The following is a 25,440-nucleotide window of genomic DNA, read 5'->3' on the forward strand; positions in this document are numbered from 1 at the left end:
ATACACTATGGAATACTACTCAGCCATAAGAAATTATGACATCGGATCATTCACAACAACATGGATGGATCTTGATAAAATTATACGGAATGAAATAAGTAAATCAGAAAAAAACTAAGAACTGCATGATTCCATTCATAGGTGGGACATAAAAATGAGACTAAGCGACGTGGACAAGAGTGTGGTGGTTACGGGGGAGAGGGGGGGAGGAAGAGAGAAAGGGGGGGGGAGAGGCACAAAGAAAACCAGATAGAAGGTGACAGAGGACAATCTGACTTTGGGTGAGGGGTATGCAACATAATTGAATGACAAAATAACCTGGAGATGTTTTCTTTGAACATATATACCCTGCTTTATTGATGTTACCTCATTAAAATTAATAAAAATTTATTTTAAAAAAGATATTAGGTCTGAATTAACAAATTATTGTTTTCCACACTGATGGAATATCCAAAGTTCTACTTCTTTATACACTTATTACTTTCCCACAGAAAAAAAATTGGCTTAATATCCAGTAGGTAATTATGACATGTTTTCCATTCATTTTAATACATCACAGGAGATCTGTGATGAGACTTATGACCCTTAACATCTGTTCCTGGAAATTAACAGGATTCTACATTTGTAATATGCCTGCAGGCTCTGCCATGGAATTTACAGCAAGGTTGTGTAAGACATTTGGTGAAATTGCAAATGCAGATTTAAACTTCAGGGCAATATTAGAACTTCATATCACTGATGATCATATAACTCATTCTGCCTGCATTAGGAGTTGAGGTGAAATAGCATAGGCCACTGTCCTCAGGTACTAGAAACTTCTCTGACACACAGCTGAAAATGTTCTTCTTAGTAGGAATGTTGACATTTATTATGTAAAAAAGTTCTTGACACACTCAAGGTATTTAAAATATCATTAAAACATTAAATTAAATTAAATTAACACAAAATTATTAGCTCCACTCATGTCTTTCACCTTACTACAAAAATTATTAATTTATTATAGAGGAGTACAGTCACATCGGTAGCATGTCTTTGAAGTTTTTTAATGAGCAAAGTATGATAGTATTTTACACCATTTTAGAATTCTCAATATTTGAAACAGCTTGCAACTATTACAAAAATCATTCATTCTTAATTCTTTCAAAATGTTTAAATAAAAAAAGTACAATTATTAAATCTATCCAACTAAAACACCCTTAAGTAATCCTTAAAAATATTTTTTGAAGCTTTCTTTAACACCTAATTGAATTAGAATCAGGTTGTAAAGGCAAAGGAAATTATACAATTCCAGTCATTTTTTTTAATGAAATTACCTGAGTTACGGTATCACTTACATCTCAAACTGGAAATAGTTCATTGAATTCAAGTATCACAAGAATTACAATCAGGTAGGAAAATTAAGATTTCCAAAATTTAAAATATAAGATGTTTTATGACTACTAAGTTCAATGTTGGAAATTACAATAAGAAAAAAAATAATCAAGAAATACAACTCAAACATTAAATACATGGCTGTGTTATTTAATAAGATATGAAAAAAGTTCTATTTACTACATATTATATCAATACTGCTTAACACAGCAAACCTGAAATATTTCACTATTCAACAGCCTTCATCGACACCTACCATTATTTAAGTTGGATCCACCTCCTTTCCTACTCTTCCTGTCATTCACTAAGTGATCACTTCAAAGAATTACAACTGGATTTAAAACATCACGAGCTTCTCAGAAAACCTACTTTACGGTCATGGATAGAAATATAATTGGCCTAATTTTTATCCTCATAAGTCTCTTAATTTCCTTCCCCTGAAACTCCATCTTTCTAATTCCTAGTTAAAAACAGCGTCCCCGGGAGAGAAACACATGAGCCCATAACACATTCCCCTGATGTCTTACCTAATCCCCAAAACTACAAACTACAGGAGCCAGAGCGACACTGCAGGCACAGTGTTCAGGGGACAGGCGGGGTGAGAGAGGCCCAGACACTTGGGAGGAGTAAGGAAGAGAAGCGAGAGAACATTCGGTTAGCCCTTAATTTGTTGGCACTGTGCTAGGCGCCTGATTTACATCCTTTCATTTAATCCTTCCTATTAGTTTTCAGATGGATGTGATGTTTGTCATTTTTTCAGGTTGGGAAACAAGCTCAGAAAAGTTTGGCAACTTGAACTTGTCTTTATCTTATCATCAATGGGAGTTAGACAAAAGTTTGAAACCTGGTCTGATGAACTCCAATGCCCCTACTTCTTCCTCCGTCCTCAAACAGCTGGAGAAGTCCCGGAAGCCCGTGGAGGGGGAGACAGGAAAGGGAGGAAGGTGTAGAAGCAGTAGTTACTGAAGGGCAACAGGGGGAATGGGAAGGTGCTGAACTGTTTGGACCTGTGACATTTTTGCCTGGTGGATCAGCTTTACGGGGAAACCCTGTCACTCTAAGAGTCTATCCACTTTAAACCTGGTCTTGATGAGAGACATCCATACCTTGTATTTATGTAAATCACATGTCAAATGGATACCTGACACTCTCTAGACTCAGAGAAAAATATTGAAAACAAACCAAAACCAATGTTAATCAGTCTCATTCAAGGAACAATATAAAAAGAAGACAGAAGAACTGTGGTTGTTAAATGATGAGTGTGCTTACAAGCAACCGTAATTTAATTATTTTTGCTAGAAATACACACAAAAGAACGAGTGACTAAATGACAAAGACCTTTACTGAACACCTACCAGCTGACTGTTAGCACAGGAACAAGAGCCCCTAGGCACTCAGACCCTGTCACAGGGCAGTGGAGGAGGGACTCTCAGAGTGATCTGGGCAGAACTGGCAGAAGGAAAGGCAGGACCTGGGGTCAGCACTGAGAACAGACACCTGCAAACATGACCTGCAAATCTCTCTCTTTTTAAAATTTTATTGTATTTCTTGAGGTGACACTGGTTAATAAAATTATATAAGTATCAAGTGCACAGTTCTGTATTACATTGTCTGTATACTGTATTGTGCACCCACCACCCAAAGGCAGGCTTCTTATCTGTGTCCTTGTGTTGCTTAATTTTCAGTGGAAAAAAAAATTAGGTAACCAAAACTATGTTTTATGATTTTATCGTGAATTGAGAGAGAAATGAAGTGCCAAAGATTGAGCCAGGAGTACACAGACGAAAAAGCCAACAATGAGGATATTTAGAGAACTGAAGATTTTAAAAGTTGTCAGATTCCTCGAAAATAGCCAAAAAAAGAAACCTAGAAAGCAATAATCTCAATAGTGATACAAATGAACAAAAGAAAACAGACATGAGTTCTCTCTGACACTGGAATAAACAAAAGCCAGTGCCTATTTTAAGATAGAAAAGTTTGGGCGTGTCACAAAACAGTTTGGGGTTACTAGATTATTTGAGTGAATTCTGAGAAATGTATGATGGGAAAGGACAATAAAAATTGGTCAAAATCAGAGATTAACCAAAAAAAGTGATTGAAAGAAACAAAGTCACGAAGGAACTATTAAAACCATACTTCAAATATGTCGTTTTAAAGAATATGCATTATCTGCATATTCAAATTTATTATATATTATTAAGGTGTGCCAAGATACTTTAAACAAAGTTTGTTTGACTGGCACACTGCATCCTCTTTGGAAGACCAGCATTACATTTAAATATTCTTTTCAGAACTAGATCTAATACGCAAATCCAACTATGGATATGTTGGAATAAATAATATCTGAGATTATCTTCCTTCTAGGTAGTAACTTTGGAAACATATGTCCTTAAAGATAACGGCTCAAAATATTTTTTACATCCACTTAAACAAATGCCTTTGGAGCCTATGCCACCATCCCTTCTAAATGACCTTGATGGTGGGAAATTATTGCAAGTGGAGGCTGGTTTCAATGTTTGAAAATAGCCCAAAGTAATGCTCAGCGGAGCCCAGTAGATGAGGTGGGAGCTGTGAGGCAATACCACCATGGGTCAAAATACAATGTGACTCTAAGGCAACAGCCAGAGTGATGATGCTTTAAAAAGCATTGCTAAAGAGGTTTGTGGTTGCTAATAAAAACTTCCAGGGAGCTGGAGGGTTCTGGAAAATACTGGCTCACCAGAAACAACCTCCCCTCCCCCCCTCTTCCTTTTACTATCCCTTTTCCCATGGCCCTGTAACCTAATCTTTAATGTTTTCTCCTAAGGATGACCCACCAGAGGCTGTGTGCTACATACAGCAAGTCAGGCTGGCGCTGGGATGGTGAGCCTGGCAATGACTTCCAGCTCAAGGACCCACAAGGGCCAGGATTAGCCCAGGGCCGGTAAACTCCAATCTCTAGTTTGAATAAATTGGAGGAAGAGCGGAGAGGAGCTTAGAGAAGAAAAGAACAGGAGGAGGAAAAGGAGGAGGAAGGTGCGGGGGGGGGGGGGGGGAGTGGGACAGGAGAAAAGGAGGAAAGGACTGAGGAATAGAGGAAAAGAGTGGGGGAGGGAAGAAGAAGAACAGGAGGAGAGGGGGCTCTGAAGTGCCGGAAGCTCGCTGGGGTGCATAGCTAGCTCACTTGCTCTGAAGCCAGGTGACAGCAGCAACTGTAAGCTGATACTCATTCTCTCCCTCATACACCTGCAGTTCTTGTGGGCCCTCTTTTTCCTTTGCTGAATGATATAGACTTGTCCAAGTGAAATCTCATAAGGTCTAGAACAGCGGTTAAATATGTATTTTCCAATGGCTTTAGGCGACCCCTGTGTTTTGGTCGTTCGACCCCCACCGGGGTTGTGACCCACAGGTTGAGAACCTCTGGTCTAGAATGTCATTGAAATGCTATATATTTTTTTTATAAAATGCAGTATTTGACTCAAATATCTTTTTTTCCTGACTCAAATCTGGTTTATACAGTTCTATGTCCCTGAACTTTGGTTTGGTTTTCTTTACAGGCATGCCTGATCATAAACTATGGGTAGTAAAATTCCTTTATTTCTGCAAAGCTACACACAGCTCATTGTAAACGAGCTTTCCTCTCCTTTGGTGGTTCTGCTTGTTCCTGCCACCAGTGCTGTTTGTGCGGCCACGTCGGGAGCCAGTGACGAATCACAAAAGTATTAGAATCGCCAAACCCGAGCTAGTCCCTCTCTCCTACGTACCTGAAAAATCCTCAAATCTAATACCTAACATGATTTTAAAAACTACTTTCCTTATCAGTTTCTAACACTTCTTTGAGATCAAGTGTGAAATAATGTAAATAATGATGGTTATTAAGAGACCCGAACAATTTTTATGAAAAAATTCTGGTGTGTTGGCTGAAAAGTAGTGCCTTAGAGTCATATCATCGAATATTGACAAAATTATGTGAAGAAATATGACTGTGAAAATGGATGAAAATATTTCTTAGCCTTGAACACCTCATTTTCTAGATGATATACAGTGTGTCCGTACAGTCATGGTGCACTTTTTTAAAATTATTATTATTATTTAAAGGCATTATTTATTCAATTTTCAGAGAGGAGAGAGAGAGGGAGAAAGAGAGATAGAGACAAGGGGGAGGAGCAGGAAGCATCAACTACCATATGTGCCTTGACCAGGCAAGCCTAGGGTTTCAAACTGGTGACCTCAGTGTTCCAGGTTGGCGCTTTATCCCACTGTGCCACCACAGGTCAGGCCATGCTGCACTTTTGACCGGTCACAGGAAAGCAATAAAAGATGACAGAAATGTGAAATCTGCACCAAATAAAAGGAAAACCCTCCCAGTTTCTGTAGGATGATGTGGCAGCATGTGAGCATGCACAGATGATGACGTAACACCGTGTATACAGCGGAGCAACCATGGCCATGCCAGTCGAGATGTGGACGGTACAGAGGAAAGTTCAGTGTGTTCTGTGGCTCGCTAAATTCGAATCCGTGACCAAAGTACAACATGAATATTGGCGCGTTTATAATGAAGCACCACCACATAGGAATAACATTACTCAGTGGGATAAGCAGTTGAAGGAAACCGGCAGTTTGGTGGAGAAACCCCGTTCTGGTAGGCCATCAGTCAATGACGAGTCTGTAGAGGCTATACGGGATAGCTACCTAAGGAGTCCTAAAAAATCTGTGCGTGAGCCCACATCGAACTGCACTGAATAGGTATGAAACTGGGAGAGTTTTTCTGTTATTTGGTACAGATTTCACATTTCTATCGTCTTTTGTTGCTTTCCTGTGACCGGTCAAAAGTGCACCATGACTTTACGGACACACTGTATTTTGAGGAGTCGAGTTTCTGTGACTTGGCAAAGTCATAGTTCGTTATCAAAAGGATTGAGATATGATCACGAGACCTCAGCCCAGGGCCCTCATGCTGGTCGCCCATATTCTCCAGCAGGGGCACATGTCCAGTGGCAACGACAGAGCAGCCCGCTGCTGGCAGCCAGGTACAGTCTGGGCAATGCAGAGGGATGGAAGAAATGGCCACAGCAGGCACTACTCAATTCTGCACATATCTATACCTCAACTCCATGGAACTCTGTTTCTAAATCATCATCTTGTTAAGGTTCTGCATTCTTCCTCCTCTCCTGTACCTGTGGCCAAAACTGCTGCTCCAGCATATCTGACCATAACAGAAAAACAGATCGATTTGGGTGGTTCCAGGAGAGCTGAACACGTTTTAAAAAATAATGTGCACTTCAAGGAGGATGCTGTCATCAAGCTTTACCACTCTCAGATGATGTTTTTATCTATCACTGCATAGCAAGTAAAAAGTACTGATTGCCATAATGACAAAATTCACATCTATGAAAGTCAAGAGAATATAATTGGACACGTATGGATTTTAAGTTCAAAGACACAAAAACAAATACCTACCTATATGATGCTAGGCCTGACTCTACTTTCAAACCTCTGAGATATTAAAAAATATATTTAGTGCATGAATTCATTGATTAATCAATTGGCAAATATTTCTTCAGTATTCACTATGTGTTACAGCCTTTGCTGGACAGCTAAAATCTAATGATTGGACACAGTTTTGCAGTCTGAAAAACATACACATGTATGTATGTTGTATATATAAATAATTGTTCTTGGTATCCAAGGGGCATTGGTTCCAGGACTCACACACACACACACACACACACACACACACACACACACCACAATCCAAGGATGCTGAGGTTCCTTATACAAAATGGTATACTACTTGTATATAATCTATATACATCCTCCTACATACTTTTAATCATCTCTAGGTTACTTATAATACCTAATACAATGTAAATTTTATGATTCTATGTAAATAATCGTTATACTCTATTGTTTAGGAAATAATGACAAAAAAATAATTCTGTACATATTTAGTACAGATGCAACCATTGTAGCCTAACTATATAGTACACATCAGCAACAACATAACTGTTTTCAAACATTTTCAGTCCTGGGTTGGTTGAATCCACTGAAGGAGACTCGCAGGGGTCTCAAACTCGTGAAATATTTTGGATAAAATTAAGTAAGTCTGTGGATTAGTCTGTGGGCCGCACAAAATTGTTCAGCGGGCCGCATGCGGCCCGCGGGCCACGAGTTAGAGACCCCTGAATAGAGAGGGCGGACTCTATCTGTTATATGTTAGGCAGTAATTTAGTGCTAGGTATATCAAGAATTGCATAAGGTCCCTGAATTTACAGATCTATGGAAGGGAAGAGGACAATCGTATATTTAAGTACAAAACTGTGATAATATGAACCGAGTGTCAGGTGAACATGTAGGAAACAGTTCATTTCTCTTGGAAAGGAGACTTAAAGAAGGAAAGAATATGTCACATTGTTTCAAAGGTTAACAATGAACAATTGCACAGAGGCCTTTCAAATACTCTGATTGAGGAAGCAGGAGGGACCAGACAGTCCTCATTTTACAACATTGGAACTCCAAAGTATCTGCCCATGAAACTAGGTTGCAACATATTAGTCAAAAACTAATAATGAGACCTAAGATTTATTGAGTATTTACCATGATTCAGGAACCACACCAATCACTTTATAAGCAGTCATCTAAGCCTTGCAACAATCCTCTGAACTAGATACTATTATCATCAACTCATTTTACAGATGAAATCACTGAAAAGAGAGATGAAACAACTCCGTCACACAGCTAGTATGACAGGCCTACATCTGTACATAAGCATTCAGGCTTTAGAGTTGGGGCTCTTAATCAAAGCAGTATATTTCCCCTAGAATGTCAGAAACCCTACTGATATAAATAAAGGAAGAAGGAAGAGAAAGAATCTTTGTGTCATGTTTCCTGTGTATAGAGCTTACTAGCCCTAAGAAAGATATACTATTTTTGGTATTGGAACTCATCTTGGTAAGCCCTAAAAGGCCCAATGATATTATGACCCCCTAAAAATATCCCTGGGATCTAGACCATACTTACCCTACACCCACCATTTAATAACTCTCTTCCCCATTCAATTAAATGTCCATTTTATCCTAACTATGTGATAGGAAGAAAATAAGCTATTTGAACTTATACTAACATACAGATAGCAAATTGTCATCTTTCCACAAATACTTACATTTAATTGAAGAGACTTATTACTCAAAGACATAGGGTGGGGAAAGAAAAATGAATATGTAATTGGCAGCACAATGGGGTCTTCCTGAGGGGACCTAATCTGCTTTTCTGCAGTTAAGAGTAACTAGGGCTTTTCTCTGTATCAGTTACATTCTATCCTTACATCAGTCCAATAAGGCAAATGATTGTTGCCACTCCCACCTTCAATACCACACTCGACTATCAACCCAACAAGTTTCTATTCTTGTCCTGGTAGTAAGTAAATTATGTACCTTCTCCAGTTGAGAAGTGGCCCTTGTAGCCAGTTCTAAGCAAAATCATTCTGTTCTTCACAAGTTCTTTTAAAGTTTCTGGGTCTGTAAACTGGTTCAAGTCTGGGATTTATTGAGGAGCAATGACTCTTTGTGTTGCTAAGTCAAATCAGACTTTTGTTCACTTTATCTATTTCACTTCTAGGAACACTTCTAGGAAATCAGTCCACCTATTTCACTCTTAGGAACACCATGATCAACAAGCTAAATGCCATAGGTCTTTTGGAGTCAGACTATTCTCATTACTGCTTTGGCTTCACTGTCTGTTATGGTAACACAACCATCTTGTTTTGGGCAATTAGGTAGACCAGTTGGTGGCCCCTGCCAACCAGGATCCAATGTTCCCATTGCATTTAAGGGATTCTAGTTTAGTGGCATCAATTTCCACTGTAATTTCTGACCTACAGAGGAGAGCAAGCACAGAGTCAGGATACTGAAGCTCCCCTTACAAATGAATTTCTCACACTCGTGGTGAAAGGAGTGTCTGCTGGACCCTCCAAAGGTGGGTAAGAAGGTCTTACATGATAAATCCACTCTACCATTCAATCCCTAAACCTTTAGATCCTTTCTTCTAGAGCAGTGGTAGTCAACCTGGTCCCTACCGCCCACTAGTGGGCATTCCAGCTTTCATGGTGGGCGGTAGCAGAGCAACCAGAGTATAAATAAAAAGATAGATTTAACTGTAGTAAGTTGTTTTATAAAGATTTGTTCTGCCAAACTTAGCAAAAATCTGACATAAAGTACTTGGTAAGTAATTATTATTATATGCTTTAACTTGCTGTCACTCTGCTTTATCAATTTTAAAAAGTAAAGTTACTTCCTTACTTTATAAATCACCATTACTTTGGAACCAGTGGGCGGTTAGAAAATTTTACTACTAACAGAGATACAAAAGTGGGCGGTAGGTATAAAAAGGTTGACTACCCCTGTTCTATAGCATAACAAGGCAATCTGACATTTTAAGTTTCTTTAGCATAGGTCACCTTTTGGTCCATGTTTCAGACAAACTGTTCAAGCCCCATCTAACCCTTAAGCTATAATAGTGAATCGAGAATCTCTGAATCTAACTTCATGGTTCTTCCACCATTTTCCACACATTTGTCTCTGTGTAAATCTGAGACTCATACAATTCTTCCAGAGTGCAGGGCACCTGTTCACAAATCACTCTGTATGTCACATTTAGGAGCTTGTTGGTAGTTGTGTGTAAGTACAAGTAAAGTGGGATGGGGGGGTAGAAAAATCAGCAGTGTGAACAAGGCACATTAAGTTACCTTCATCTACAGGAGGCACTGGCTGATGTTGGTACGTTACTATCCATTCCCTCTTTCATTATCACTGCAACACTTTATCATTTCCCCTGTTTGTAGCTGAGCACATTACCAGCCAAAATAAAGATGACATTTCTCAGCTTCCCTTGCAATTAGGTAGGTGAATTATATTATTAAATGCAGGCTAATGGGATATGAGCAGAAGTGATTCCTGTAACTTCCAGATTGTGTCCTTAGTGAGTAAGGAAGAAATATTCCTTTCGTATTTGCTCCCTCCGTCTTTCAGCTTCACGAGGGCAGGGGAACAGGCTATCAGGAATTACAGAGATGAATGCCAGGCAGCAGAGCAATGCCAGCCACCTTGGGCAACCTCATGGAGCATAGTTAGCATACCAGCTTCGACTCACCTACAGCTTAACTAGCGTGTGAGGGATGTAACATTTATTTTATCTAAGTCACATTACTTTGAGAAATTTATACTGCAAAGAGAACTTGTGAAAAACAGGATTATCTTTGCTTAGAACTGGCTGCAATGGCCATCTATCAACTGAAGAAAATAATCTACTTGCTAGCAGGACAAGAATACAAGCCACTTGGCCAGTGACAATAATTTCTGTCTTGACTGAGCGAAGGCTGGAATGTAACTGACCCTGAGAAAAGCCCCAAGTTGTCTTAACTGCAGACTAGATCCTGCAGGGATTTGAGCAGTGGAAAGCACATCTGGCTCAGAACACAGGGAGGAGGTAAAGAGGCCCAACAAGTAGGCTTGAGGTTTTCCAACACTGCAGGACACACAGGATGTGAACCAAGACAACTCTTGTGTTGGCCAAGGCGAAAGAGCAAAGAGCACTGAGCTCACGGAGACGGCTGCAGGTGGAAGGCGAGATGCTTGGTGTTGGCAGAGTCAGATCTAATGAGGGGAGGGAGAAGGATGGAGACTTTCGAGTTGGACAAAGCACTTAGGGGAGATTCATCTGAGTGTGGGTGATAGAATAAGAAACTATGTTAGAGAACAGTTAAAGTCTTAACAAAATCTCTACCCCCAGACATCCCCCAGATGTGAAATTGTGGCAAAAAAAGTCAGAACTAAGCACACAGATACAACAAATTCATTCCTTTGTTATAAAATATATTAAATTTTTAAATTTTAAATATACAAAAATGTTTAAATATGCTCATCCATAATAACCTAGTTTAATTCATATTTGTACCAACCAATACAACAACAACAAAAAAGAGAATTCAAAAATAGCAGATTATTGCCTGACCAGGTGGTGGCGCAGTGGATAGAGTGTCGGACTGGGATGTGGAGGACTCAGGTTTGAGATCCTGAGGTCACCAGCTTGAGCGTGAGCTCATCTGGTTTGAGCAAGGCTCACCAACTTGAGCCCAAGCTCGCTGGCTCGAGCAAGGGGTCACTCAGTCTGCTGTGGCCCCCCGGTCAAGGCACATATGAGAAATCAATCAGTGAACAACTAAGGAACCGCAACGAAGAATTAATGTTTCTCATCTCTCTCTCTTCCTGTCTGTCTGTACCCATCTGTCCCTCTCTCTGACTCTCTCTGTCTCTTCCACACACAAACAAAAAAAAGCAGATTATTAATCGGAAAATATCACCATGCTATATGATAAAAAACAAGGCAAGCAAAATTGTATATTTTGAAGGAGCCTGGAAAAACATCTTTTAACTGGTACTATACGTACTTAAAAAAAATACACCCAAAATTAAAAAAAGAGTAAAATTGAACGTTATCAATCTTAAATTTTAAAAATCACTTAGTTAAATGTTCTGTGCCCATCAGATAATTATTGGACAGATCAAAAATTATGATGTTAAAAAAGCTGTATTTCTGATGGACTCTCTCTACAGATATTGATTTAATATGCGGCTACAAGTCTCCGCATCCTTCTTGATCCTGCCATGTCCTGACAGGCCTGAGAGGCCAGATGGAGGGTCTAGTGCAGGGGTCCCCAAACTACGGCCCGTGGGGCTGCATGTGGCCCCCTGAGGCCATTTATCCGTCCCCTGCTGCACTTCCGGAAGGGACAACCTCTTTCATTGGTGATCAGTGAGAGAAGCACATTGACTATCTCATTAGCCAAAAGCAGGCCCATAGTTCCCATTGAAATACTGGTCAGTTTGTTGATTTAAATTTACTTGTTCTTTATTTTAAATATTGTAGTTGTTCCCGTTTTGGTTTTTTACTTTAAAATAAGATATGTGCAGTGTGCATAGGGATTTGTTCATAGTTTTTTTTATAGTCTGGCCCTCCAACAGTCTGAGGGACAGTGAACTGGCCCCCGTGTAAAAAGTTTGGGGACCCCTGCTCTAGTGAATGTGATAAGCCTCATATAGGTTTGTCTCTCATGGCCATTTTCCAGACAGCTAGCATGTACCCTCAATTCAATGAGATGCTTGCTTTATTTTGTTTATTCATTCCCTGCCCACAAAGCAACTGTTTAAATCTACAAATCTTACAAAATTTAATGTTTCACATTATATAGACTATATCTTCATGTTGTTTTTAATCAATCACTCATATATATCTAGGTGTGCTTACATGGTTTTAAGTTCTCCTGGAAACTTATGGGAAAAATATCAATATTATATTTTTTGTTACTATGTCACTTCATATGTAATTAACCATTAGTAGCATAAGCTTTAAAAGAAAAATGTCATGTGAAAATAAGTAGATAAATAAATAAAATCATATTAAATAAAATTTAGTCATCATGAATTTGCCAGGAACGTCTACTCTTCCTCTTCCCCAAAGCGGCCAGAGGTGACCTCTGAAAATGGTTCACCATGTACCTGATGCAGAAAAATCATGCAAATCAAGAGGTTCAAATCTTTGTATTCACTTTAAGGACACGTGTGAAACTTCCTAGGCCATCAAGGGTATGCATGTTTGAAAAGCCACCAAGTATCTGAAGGATGTCACTTTACAGAAGCAGTGTGTGTCACTCTATTGTTACAAGAGTGAAGTCAGTAGGGGTGCCTAGGCCAAACTGTGGGGCTGCATACAGGGTCAACGGCCCAAAAAGAGTGCTGAATTTTTTCTGCACACACTTCAAAATGCAGAGAGTAATACTGAACTGGAGGGTTTAGCTGTAGATTATCTGGTCATTGAGCACATCCAGGGGAACAAAGCTCCCAAGATGCAGCGCAGAACTTCCAGAGCTCACAGCCACGTTGCCCCTCACATGAGCTCTCCCTGCCACATGGAGATGATCCTCTCTGAAAAACAGCAGACTGTTCCTAAACTAGAAGAGGAGGCTGCACAGAAAAAAAAAAAAAAAAAATATATATATATATATATATATATATATATATATATATATATATCCCAGAAGAAACTAAAGAAACAAAAACATACGGCCTAGGAATGAATTCAGCATAAAAGAAATACTAACAGAAGTAAAAGCCTACAATTAGCTGGGGAGCGCTCCTGATGTGCTAAGGTTGGGATCAGGTTGTGGGTTCGATTGCCACAACTAGGTGGAACCAAAAGACCCTGTGTGTGTGTGTCTCCCTTCCTCTCTCTCCTATCAATTTAAAGAAAAGTAAAGCCAGAAAAAAATCTGTGAAGATTATGATATAATGTCAGAAAGATAAAAGTGAACACTGGCAACATAGTTCTGTGGAATATATATATATATATATTATATATATTATTTATTTATATTATATATAATATATAATATATATCATATAATATATATTACTTTTTTACAGAGACAGAGAGAGTCAGAGAGATAGATAGATAGGGACAGACAGATAGGAATGGAGAGAGATGAGAAGCATCAATCATCAACTTTTCGTTGTGACACCTTAGTTGTTCATTGATTGCTTTCTCAAACTTGCCTTGACTGCGGGCCTTCAGCAGATCGAGTAACCCCTTGCTCAAGCCGGCGGACCTTGGGTCCAAGCTGATGAGCTTTGCTCAAACAGATGAGCCCGCCCTCAAGCTGGCGACCCCGTCTGGGTCTTGATGCTGGGACCTCCGCGTCCCAGTCTGACGCTCTATCCACTGCGCCACTGCCTGATCAGGCGACAATATATTATTTAACTAGAAGGCAACTGAAGAAGTTATATAGGATATTGAGTAAAACTAGTAAAAAAAAATTCCTGATAATTAAAAATCCTCCTGGCACACATACAATTTTCAATAGAATATTTGTCTCTAGAAAGTTCCTAAGTTGCTTTCATATAAATCCCACAACTCATATCAGTGTCCTCATGATTCATGTAACTGGCTGTTAGTCTGTTAATTTCTACTAACACATTCCTCAAGCATCCTTGCTCTTCCACTCATCTTCACAACTGCAATTATAATGCCCGCTGTTTGAGCACCAGCAGAGCGTCAGGCGTTATATAAGGCATGTAGTGCACACTATTTCACCACCACCTAGAAAATGTCAGTATCTCTAATTTACAGAAAGAAAAGAGAAACAACAAAAACAATTCTGGGATCACACAGTCAAGGGCAGAGCCTGGATGCGAATAGAGGCCTCTTAAATCACCAAGTCACAAGGTAAAATTTGTATGCAAAAAAGTTTAAATATGCTCATCTATAATGCCCTAGTTTAATGCATATGTGTACCTACAAAGACAGCAAAATTTTTTTCAAAAATAGCAGATTATTAATCACAAAGCATCACCATCCTATATGATAAAAACAAGGCAAACAAAAATTGTATATTCTGTAGGATCTTACCCTCAAAATCCCGCTTCCCTCTGGATCTGTGCCAGCACACGCTGCCTAGAAAGCAACACGTCCACGACAAGACAGAACTCGGCTCCATCTCACACTGCTCAGGTGGCAAAATGATTACGCCCATTTCTGTTTATGAACTATTTTCTTTTAAAGTTAAACTACAAATTTCTAATTCTTTTTTTAATTTTTTTAAAAAATTTTTTTTTCTGAAGCTGGAAACGGAGATAGACAGTCATACAGACTCCCGCATGCGCCAGACCGGGATCCACCCGGCACGCCCACCAGGGGCCACGCTCTGCCCACCAGGGGGCGATGATCTGCCCCTCCAGGGCGTCACTCTGTCGCGACCAGAGCCACTCTAGCGCCTGGGGCAGAGGCCAAGGAGCCATCCCCAGCGCCCGGGCCATCTTTGCTCCAATGGAGCCTCGGCTGCGGGAGGGGAAGAGAGAGACAGAGAGGAGGGGGGGGGGGGTGGAGAAGCAAATGGGTGCTTCTCCTATGTGCCCTGGCCGGGAATCGAACCCGGGTCCCCCACACGCCAGGCCGACGCTCTACAGCTGAGCCAACCGGCCAGGGCCTCTTTTTTCAATTTACTTCAAGTGGTAAATATACTCTCCCCATATAAGCCAGGAAGATGTGACAGAGAAGAAAATGACTTTAAGCACCATGAACGTGCCCTCAGGGACGGCAAGCTCCTAGGCCCCAGAGCCGAGGCAGAGGCAGGCCAGACTCTGTCCTCTGATCATGCTCTATTTCTAACTCTTGGGGTGTGTGTGAGTATGACTTCACAATGGCAGGTGCTACATAGAGGGAAACAGATTGTACAACAGAGAGAAAATGATGTTTACAGAGCCTTATCCATACATATTTTAAAAGTGAGTCCATGTTTTTGCTCAAATTTTAATCCATTTCTAAAGGGAATTTTAGAGATTCTTCTTGGATTTACACTATCATCCAAGTGTGACTTTTTTTTTTTCTCAAAGTACTATTTAGTTGACTGTGAACGACATTCTCCTGTTGTGTTCTGTTCTTTCCTAAGCTCTGGTCACTTCATTTAGGGGGAAATAGAAGCTATTGATGCCACCTGTCCCTCCTGGACCAATCTGTTCCATCCAAGCCAGGCTCTCCTCCCCTCCCCTAGAAGACATCAAGGCAGGGGTCCCCAAACTTTTTACACAGGGGGCCAGTTCACTGTCCCTCAGACCGTTGGAGGGCCAGACTATAAAAAAAACTATGAACAAATCCCTATGCACACTGCACATATCTTATTTTAAAGTAAAAAAACAAAACAAAACGGGAACAAATACAATATTTAAAACAAAGAACAAGTAAATTTAAATCAACAAACTGACCAATATTTCAATGGGAACTATGCTCCTCTCACTGACCACCAATGAAAGAGGTGCCCCTTCCGGAAGTGTGGCAGAGGCCGGATAAATGGCCTCAGGGGGCCGCATGTGGCCCTCGGGCGGGCAGTAGTTTGGGGATCCCTGCATTAAGGGAACTCCAAGCAACACTAGGCAAGATGAAATGAATGGGTTAGGAACATGTAAATAAAAGTACTCCAATCCATTCCCAGAAATAGACTCACTTCAAGACGGGTGGGACAGTGGAATTATGCTAAAAGAAAGTAAATGTAAAAGTTTTTCTAAAGTGCTAAATAATGATCACTTATCATTACAATGATTAAAGATTGCATGATATTATGAAAAGTTTTATATATTATTTTCATGTATTAGATGAAGGAAAAAATGTCAGAATGGCTACCCAGTAGTCATAAATAATTTAGGAGATCTTTAAAATGTTTCCCTTTTTATTGATATAGGCAAATCTGACACTGGATGTTCAGTTTGAATGGCAAATGACATGGTATATTATATTATGGTTTTGCCAGGCTTTTAACACTCAAGAGCCCCATAGCACCTGCATGATAAAAGCCTACAGTCACTTATCATGTTTCTGTAAGTTTTCTTCTACAAGGAAAAAAAAAGAGAGGAAATCTTAAGCATCCGATTAAACAAAATAGCGGTTAATTTTTTAACATCCATCATTAGGTGCAAAGGCCAGAGCATCTGAGTGCAGAAAATTCTCAACAATGATGTTAGACAAATGGGTTTAGAGTGAAATACATAAGCTTCTTCAAAGTGTCGGCTTTGAAGGCTGCCTTGCCCAGATATAAAAATAGATAGTTAAAACGTAAAAATCGATTCTGATGGCAAACAGATCGCTGCACTCTCTATGCCCAGGATATTAGGAAAACCTGAATATTTGATTTAGTAGCACCTGGGGAGTAGGCAGCCTTGAAAACCCTCCAATAACCTTGAAAATATCCACTTCCTCTATAAATGAATGCACCAAGCAGGCTACCTACCCAGCCCCCTTTTGTCCCTTCAAGTACAATGATTAGAAGGAGTCATTGATCATGGTTAAGTGGTTGTCTTTCCTAAGCAGCAACCAAGCAATGAGGAGGTGGGTGTGCGGGGACAGGGCCTCTGGGCTTCCTAGGAGCTCTCCTCTCTTACAGCCAGGGAGTCAGGAGGGAAGTTCCAGGTCTCTGTCCTGCACCTCTCCCTAGGTCAGCTTTCCACAAGACGGTGGTGCAGAGCAACTGGCTCTAGATCAGGGGTCCCCAAACTACGGCCTGTGGGCCACATGCGGCCCCCTGAGGCCATTTATTCGGCCCCCGCCGCACTTCTGGAAGGGGCACCTGTTTCATTGGTGGTCAGTGAGAGGAGCATAGTTCCCATTGAAATACTGGTCAGTTTGTTGATTTAAATTTACTTGTTCTTTATTTTAAATATTGTATTTGTTCCCGTTTTGTTTTGTTTTTTTTTTACTTAAAAATAAGATATGTGCAGTGTGCATAGGGATTTGTTCATAGTTTTTTTATAGTCTGGCCCTCCAATGGTCTGAGGGACAGAGAACTGGCCCCCTGTGTAAAAAGTTTGGGGACCCCTGCTCTAGACCCAGCAGGGGCCCTCCACTGCCTAGGAGCCTGGAGACAGCAGGTAAACCATCACAGCACGCGCGCGCACACACACACACACACACCGCAGGCATGCACACAGGCAAAGTCAGGTTAGTTTCTTTGCGCCCCAAAGACGCCTGGGAATCCAGAGAAATATGTTGGAAAGGGCAGGGGGCCGAGGATCGTCCAGGCCGGGCTGACTCCAGCCGTCCAGGAAGCCAGGAAGCAGGACGGCAGGCGGATGGGTCTGTCACCTCTGAGTCCCTGAAAGCAGATCCAGGAAGGTGGAGACCGCGCAGCGCACGTGCGCGTCCCAGTGCTGAGCGGGACTACTCCAGGGCCCCAGCCTGCCAGCGAACTGCTGGGGGCCCACAGGGTCCCTAGAGGAAGCCCGGGAGGGAGGGGGCAGAGGCCGGACCGAGTCGGGACCACATTTGCGGGACAGCGGTGACTGATCCGCCCAGAGGCCCCGGGAGCCTTCCTCAGGGCGCTCTGAAGCCGCCTGCTCGAGCCTCGCGCCCCGGGGCGCCGGAGTCGGGAGTGCGGCACCCCCAGTCCTCTGGAGAGCAGAGCTCCGTAGTCCTGCTGAGGTGAAGGGCTTTGCGGTGTAGACCACCGACCATTAGTCAAAATTACAGGACCCCAAAACCAAACCAGCGGTTCCGGAGCAGCGGGGGCAGACGAGGCGCAAGGGCCTAAGCTCGGGGCGAGGTCGCCGGCAGTCAGCGGGTGAATCCTGCTGTTCTTTCCCTCAACTAGACGTGCGAGTGACAGAGTGGACCCAGGGGGCAGCAGGTAACCGTCAGACTGACTCTTCCGACTGTCCCCACTAGCTGCGACCGGGTGAAGAAGGGAGGGCAAGGGGAGGAACAGGAGGAAGGGGGCGGTGGGAGGAACCGGAGGAAGGGGGCGGTGGGAGCAGGTGAGGCAGGACGAAGGGGCAGCGGAGACGGGAAGAGAGTGTCTTTATGACTCTAGGGATATCACCCAGGGGTCCTCCCCTGTTGGCACGGACGACCACACACCGGCCTCCCACCGAAAGCCCCTTGTTAACTTGGGCACTGGCTTCCATTCGGCGTGTGTTCAATGTGCCGGGCGCTTCAGACACACAGAAGGTCCCTAGACCAGGCCACGACGTGCGTGTAACCAATCAGAAGTAGTCAGGCCCTGTTTTCCCCAACTGCTTCCCAAAGCCTTTTTTTTCTTCGAACTTAAATCAGCTGGCAGAGAGGTTCTCTTCAGCTTCCTGGAAGATGCACTCTTCATCTGCACGGGTGATTTTTAAAGGCAAAGATCCCTGCAAACTAGTTTTGCCTGGAAACTGAAAGGACGCCCTCGAGGAGGCCAAGGCCCGCAGCAGACACGCGCCGGCCCCTCCTGCTCTGCGCGCCCCCGGCCACGCCACTGACTATTCCCGATCGAAAAATCGTCTCGGGTTTTCCGCGGGTTCCTCTAGAGTCCCCCAAACACTCCACTCACTCACTCAGCGTTTTAATTCCAACGACTAAATCCTCCAGGTAGCGGAGATCGACCCTCACGAAAAAACGATAGAACCCTTCCTTCGACTGGTTATTTTGCGCACAGAAAACAACCCAGGTGTGATGTTGAGTCCTCAACATCTGGCAAATGCAAACAGGTGGCTTTTTCTGCGAAGGCCACGCTCTCTTTATAAATGTAATTGCTATTTAGTAAAGAGGTTCTGTTTTCTAGATCTCCCGAGGAAAAGGGAAAGGTAAGGCGCTGTCAGTCATTCTTGGGAGCGAGAACCAATCTCAGAGGCCCCGTCTCCCGGAGGAGAAGCGCAGCCTCGCTCCAAGCGCGCCGCCAGGGTCGTCAGACCTGACACCACGATGCTGCAACACCGCCAGCCCTACAGAAAGAGGGGAATTCTTGACTGAGAGTCCACGAGGCTCTCGTCTGGCCCTCCGCTAACCCCTGCCAGTCCCAGAAAGGGGCAGTCCCGCTGTTGAAGCCTCTAAAACCCTGGAAGAGCAGGAGCCTGTCAGGCGAGACTGGGTCTGTGTCCGCACCCATCACTTTCGTGGTAGGGGCTTAGGTGGAAGTAAAACACAGTGAGCCACTCCAGGGCACTGTTTCCCTGTACGTCTTCCGTCACAATCCTGGAATTTGGGGGAGAGATGGCCTCGGTACCTTCTGCGTGCGCCCTGTGTTACGTGCGTCCGGGGACAGGGGGAGGAGGGGACTCGAGTGCAATTCTGCACCGCACCTGGGAAGGAGGGTCTACCGCCGCCTTCCAGCCAGGCTGCATTCTTTGTGAACCAGTCAGCACTCCACGAAAGAAATTCCACTTGTGACTAAATCCAACACAGTCTCCAGCACATGCCTCCCGGGTCTCCCGGACTCGGCAGCGGGGCCGTTAAGTGAGCCCCACATCGGGAGCCCCAGCGCGGGAAGTGAGAGGGCCGGGCTGGGTCCCACTCCCGACGCCTCGGGGGACTGACGCTGCCGACGCTGGGACCCCAGCGCGGTTCCCGAACCGAGTCCCGGGAGTACCCAAGCCCGTCACTTCGGATCGCTCGGAAGCCCGCCCGCACCCCTAGGCGCCCCCTCAGCCTCCCCAGTCACCTCGGTGAGCGGAGCGCACTCACCTACTGCCAGGCAGATGGGGAGCAGCAGCCTGAAGATGAGCCCGCACACCACTTCCGAGGCCATCACGACAGTCCGGCGGCGGGGAGCGGAGGGGCGTGGCGCAGGGGTCCCTAGAACCGGGGTGCCAGGCCCCTGCCCGCCTAGCGCCTCCCGGCCGCGCGCAGCCGCCCGGGCATCGCCTCGGCAGGGGCCGCCGCGCCGTCCGCCCCGAGGGCGCACTCAGCAGGCTCCCGGCCAACCCTCACGGGTCTCGGCGTAGCCCCTCGCCAGCTGTCCGACCGCCCCCGGCCGGCCCATGAAGTGCAGTCTCCCCGATCGAGCGGCAGGCAGCGGCTTCTTCAGCGGGCGGCCGGGACCCGCGCCCCGCGCGCGGGAGGCACCCTGGGAGGGTCCCGGGAGGCGGCGCGGCGAGGGAAAGGGGAGAGGACGGGCTGTACTTCTCCCTGGTGCTCTGGGCGTCGCTCAGGAGAGTCAGGGGAATTTTCTCAGCGGAACCTCCTCCGATGCCGACGTGCTTCGGCCGCCGGGCCGGGCCCTGAGCCCACGCAGCGCGCTGCGCGACCCCCGGCGGGGTTCTTGGAGCTGCCCCCGGGCCCGAGCGCCGCGCCCCGGCGGATCCCCGGCGGCGGTGCGGCTCAGCCTCTGTGCCTCCCAGTTTCGGGCGGGAGGCACCCGTGCGGGAGCTGCCGGACGCGCAGAACCATCCCTCTGTCACCAGAAAAGAACTGTGCGAGCGTGGGCAGAGATCGAGACAAAAGCTCGCAAGGAGTAGGTCAGACTCCAACTCCCTCCTCCACGGTCTCAATTGAAAAAATAAAAATAAAAACCCAGCGCCGCCCAGATGCCAGCGCGACCCCCGCCCACGGCGGTGCAGCCTCGCCCGGGCAGCGCAGCCTCCGCTCCGCTCGGCAGCGGGCGCGCACTTCTCCACCTTCAATGAAACTTTCGAGCACTCTCCCGGGGACGGGCGTGCCCCGCGGCCAATGGGACGGCGCCGCCGGAGCCGGCGCGCCAGAGGCCCGCCCCTGCCTGGCTCCCGAGGCGGGCGCAGTCCTGGGGCGCGGAGGGCGAGCCTCCGAGCGTGCAGGGGCGGCGTAGGGAGAGGCCCGGGCTCTCCAGTCCCGTAGATTTGACGCTTTCGCTCGCCCCTGCTCCGCGCCCTCGACGGCTGCTGCGTCCCGCAGACCCGTGGCTCTGCCAGGTCCTGTCACTGCGCTGACACAGAAGGCACACGTTCTGGCATCCTCTCCTGGAGGCGCGTTTCTGAGCTTACCCAAACACAGGGAACCGTTTAATGCTCAATGAAAAATGCACAGGAGCAACTCTAGAGCAGTCGGGAGCTTGAACAACTTTGTGGGATTGTCACTCGTGCTAGAACCATACTTACCCACTTGTATTGATTGAGAAGAATAGAACCAGACCAGTGATCCTGTCCTTCTTTAACCTTGTGTCAAGTTTTAACTCTGAATGGACTCTGGGAAACCCTGGGTCTCTCCAAGAATAAGCATCAGTGTTCATATGTGCATCCACTTTGGACATTTGAGAAAATCTTGTTTTGCCTCGAGTTGTTTTGTTGTTTGTCATGGCTCTGGGGAAAAAGCATATACATCAGGGGTCCCCAAACTACAGCCCTCGGGCCACATGCGGCCCCCTGAGGCCATTTATCCGGCCCACCACACTTACCACTTACGGAAAGGGCACCTCTTTCATTGGTGGTCAGTGAGAGGAGCATAGTTCCCATTGAAATACTGGTCAGTTTGTTGATTTAAATTTACTTGTTCTTTATTTTAAATATTGTATTCGTTCCCATTTTGTTTTTTTACTTTAAAATAAGATATGTGCAGTGTGCATAGGGATTTGTTCATAGTTTTTTTTTTTTTTTTAGTCCGGCCCTCCAATGGTCTGAGGGACAGTGAACTGGCCCCCTGTGTAAAAAGTTTGGGGACCCCTGATATACATAGTTCCCCATTTCTCCTAATAACTCTCTCTCTCTCTCTTTCATTTTCAATTCTTGTTCACTAGGTAAAATATAGAGAAATCTAGCTCTAGCGGAAAGAGTTTAATGAGTCCCTTATTTCACAATTATCCAAGTGTGTGGGAGGTGTGCTGAAGCATGGGTGGGGGCCTCAGGACCAGAACTCAGAACTCAAGTGATGCTTGCAATCTGTAGAGAAGACCATTCAGAACTGGTATTTGCATCAAGAGAACAGAAGAAAGAATTTGACTTCCATTCAGCACCAGCTTTCTGGGCTTGTAATGGTCTGCAACGACGCAAAAGTCGGGGGATAAACAGTATGCAAACATTGATTCTGTCAACCCATAGTCATTGGTGTCAATTCAACACCAACAGAAATCCCCAATTAGGGGTGCAGTGAAGAAGGAAACTTGATTCAGTGCAAAACCGCTCCAATTGTGATATAGCAGGGCTGTGAGGTAGCCTTGTGGCCAGACTCCTCTGGGCCACACACCTCTACTCTGCTGATAGGTGGGCTGGTCTGTTCCTCCGCTCTAGTGAGACATCACCTTCCTGTTTAAGCTCAGTTAGGGAGGGGCAGTCTTCAGTGGAAAGGGAAAATGAAGGAGAGGGAGAAGCTGGCTTATATGAACAGAAGCCCCTGCCCCTGGTCCCTGATTGCTCTCAGGAAAATAAGGACTCCAAATCCTGACATTTTGATAGGTCCAAAAAGCACTTCTCTCATTGGTCAGAGCTGTGCAGCTTCAACTGAATCTGGGAAGCCTCGGTCCTATTGGTTGATAGGAGATTCCAGGAACTCCTTTATGAGGAGTTGCTCAGGTGGCAAAAACACAGGGCAGGCAGGCAGTTCAGCATGGCTTCTCTGTGAAGTGTTTCTTTGTTTTGTTGTTTTTTGGGGTTTTTTTGAGAGAGACAGACAGACAGACTGGAAGGGAGAGAGATAAGAAGCATCAACTGGTAGTTGTGGCACTTTAGTTGTTCATTGATTTGCGTTCTCATATGTCCCTTGACCAGGGGTGGAGGGGCTCCAGCTGAGACTGTGACCCCTTGCTCAAGCCAGCAATATTTGGGCTCAAGCCAGCAACCCTGCGTTCAAGCTGGGGAGTCTGCACTCAAGCCGGTGAGCCCGCGCACAAGCCGGTGACCTCCAGGTTTTGAACCTGGGACCGTAGTGTCCCAGGACAACGCTCTATCCACTGTGCCACCCCTTGGTCAGGCTCAGGAGCCGTCTTTAGTAGGTGTTTTTTTTTCTCTTATGATTCACAGTCCTATGTGTTAACCTTCCTCTTTTGAGATACAGTAAGCTTGTATTTTGAGCTCATGCCTTCACAGATTCTCTGAGAATGACCAAAACACTGTGAACCATTTTTTAAATGAAGACTAGAGGCAGCAAAATTTTGTAGAAACACCTCGAAACTTAGAGCATCTACGTGTTCTGGATTCCTCAAGAAGATTGACTATCTAAACCCCGGACATAATCAGAAGACCAGCAGTAGGGCTAGAGATGATAGGAACTCAAATTATCAGCAAATTATTGACAACTATCAAGAAAGGTTTTGTGTTTTGTAGAAGCCTGGTGTGAATCTGCACTCATTTCTCGAGAAGTCTAGCTTTTTGGTGTTCATAGGTGGTGTTCTTTCTCTCTCTGGTACAACTCTTCTTGGGGACGTAATTAAGAGCTCCTAAACTGTTCCTGAATTTCAAATTATATTATATCATCACATGAATCCTCAGCTTTTTTTTTCCCTGAATATATTGTTGTGTTTTCATCAAATTTCTCATATTAACAACTGTCTAGATTTCTTCAAAATAACTATCTTGAATGCCAAAGTAGGAGATAGCACAGATAGGTGATCTTACCATATATACTTTCTGCTTTTATTTTTTTTTTTTTAATTTTTCTGAAGCTGAAAAATGGGGAGGCAGTCAGATAGACTCCCGCATGCCCACCTGGGGGCAATGCTCCACCCATCTGGGGCATTGCTCTGCCACAATCAGAGCCATTCTAGCACCTGAGGCAGAGGCCACAGAGCCATCCTCAGCGCCCAGGCAAACCTTGCTCCAATGGAGCCTTGGCTGCGGGAGGGGAAGAGAGACAGAGAGGAAGGAGAGGGGGCGGGGTGGAGAAGCAGATGGGCGCTTCTCCTGTGTGCCCTGGCCGGGAATCGAACCCGGGACTCCTGCACGCCAGGCCGACACTCTACCACTGAGCCAACCGGCCAGGGCCGTACTTTCTGCTTTTTATGCTATGTTATATGTCAATTTAGCTGTTTAATTTTTTAGAGATTTTAACAACTGCATCTTACTTCTTAGTCTTACCAACACATATGCTGAAGGCAGAGTTTCAATTGTCTAGACTACACCTACAGAGGGGTCTCTATCCTGGCTACACGTTATAGTCACCTGGAGAGCTTTTTGTCAGAACAGGGAACTTCTGTCTTCATTCACATATCACAATTCAGGCAAACAAATCCATCTTTCTGGAACTGTATTTTCACACTGGGGTTGACTGATTTCTCAATGACATATCAGTAGCCAGAGGCAATATTTTACAAAGACTATTTTACCCTAAAATTGCCCTAATCTGAGGAAGAGCATTGCTGTCTAGGCAGATTTGTTTGAGGACTGTCCATCCCACTAGGTTATTGGTCCCATTGTTCAGGAGTCCTGTTGGCGTAGTGACCTTCATCATCAATCCGAGCGTGATCTTGGCTGAAATCTGATATAAGGTAGCAAATACATCAGGAAGAAATTCAACTCTGTAGAATACTCATAAACACATTATTTTGATATTTGATGAGTACCTAACGCATATGGCCACACGTTTAGCACAGGTCATGAATTAAGCAGCAGTCACCCTGTGTCTCTCTGCATCTGCAAGACAATGGATGGTTTCTCTTGATCACTGTTGACATTTTAGTGCCTTGAATTCTTCTTCTGTAAGTTGAGGAAAGCCATCAAACTTATCTCATATGTAAAGCTATACAACTAGAGATAATTTATAGAGTGCTTTCAGAAGGGCCTGGTAATAATATTGTTGTGGTTAACATTGAGAACAAGGACTGGTCCTACATTTCTG

At 44.4% G+C, this 25,440-nt stretch overlaps 1 protein-coding gene across 2 annotated transcripts in view; it reads right to left on the reverse strand.

Annotated features, from left to right (window-relative positions):
- Nucleotides 1-20,675, reverse strand: part of PIEZO2 (piezo type mechanosensitive ion channel component 2) — a 496,788-nt gene extending 476,113 nt beyond the window's left edge. For both annotated transcript variants that reach the window (XM_066352258.1, XM_066352260.1), the window contains exon 1: nucleotides 20,386-20,675. In XM_066352258.1, the coding sequence (XP_066208355.1) occupies nucleotides 20,386-20,449 (64 nt within the window). In that variant the 5' untranslated portion in view covers nucleotides 20,450-20,675. The remainder of the gene's footprint in view (nucleotides 1-20,385) is intronic.
- Between the last annotated feature and the right edge of the window lie 4,765 nt (nucleotides 20,676-25,440).

Source organism: Saccopteryx leptura, chromosome 11 (assembly GCF_036850995.1).
Source record: "Saccopteryx leptura isolate mSacLep1 chromosome 11, mSacLep1_pri_phased_curated, whole genome shotgun sequence".
NCBI classification, from domain to species: Eukaryota; Metazoa; Chordata; class Mammalia; order Chiroptera; family Emballonuridae; genus Saccopteryx; species Saccopteryx leptura.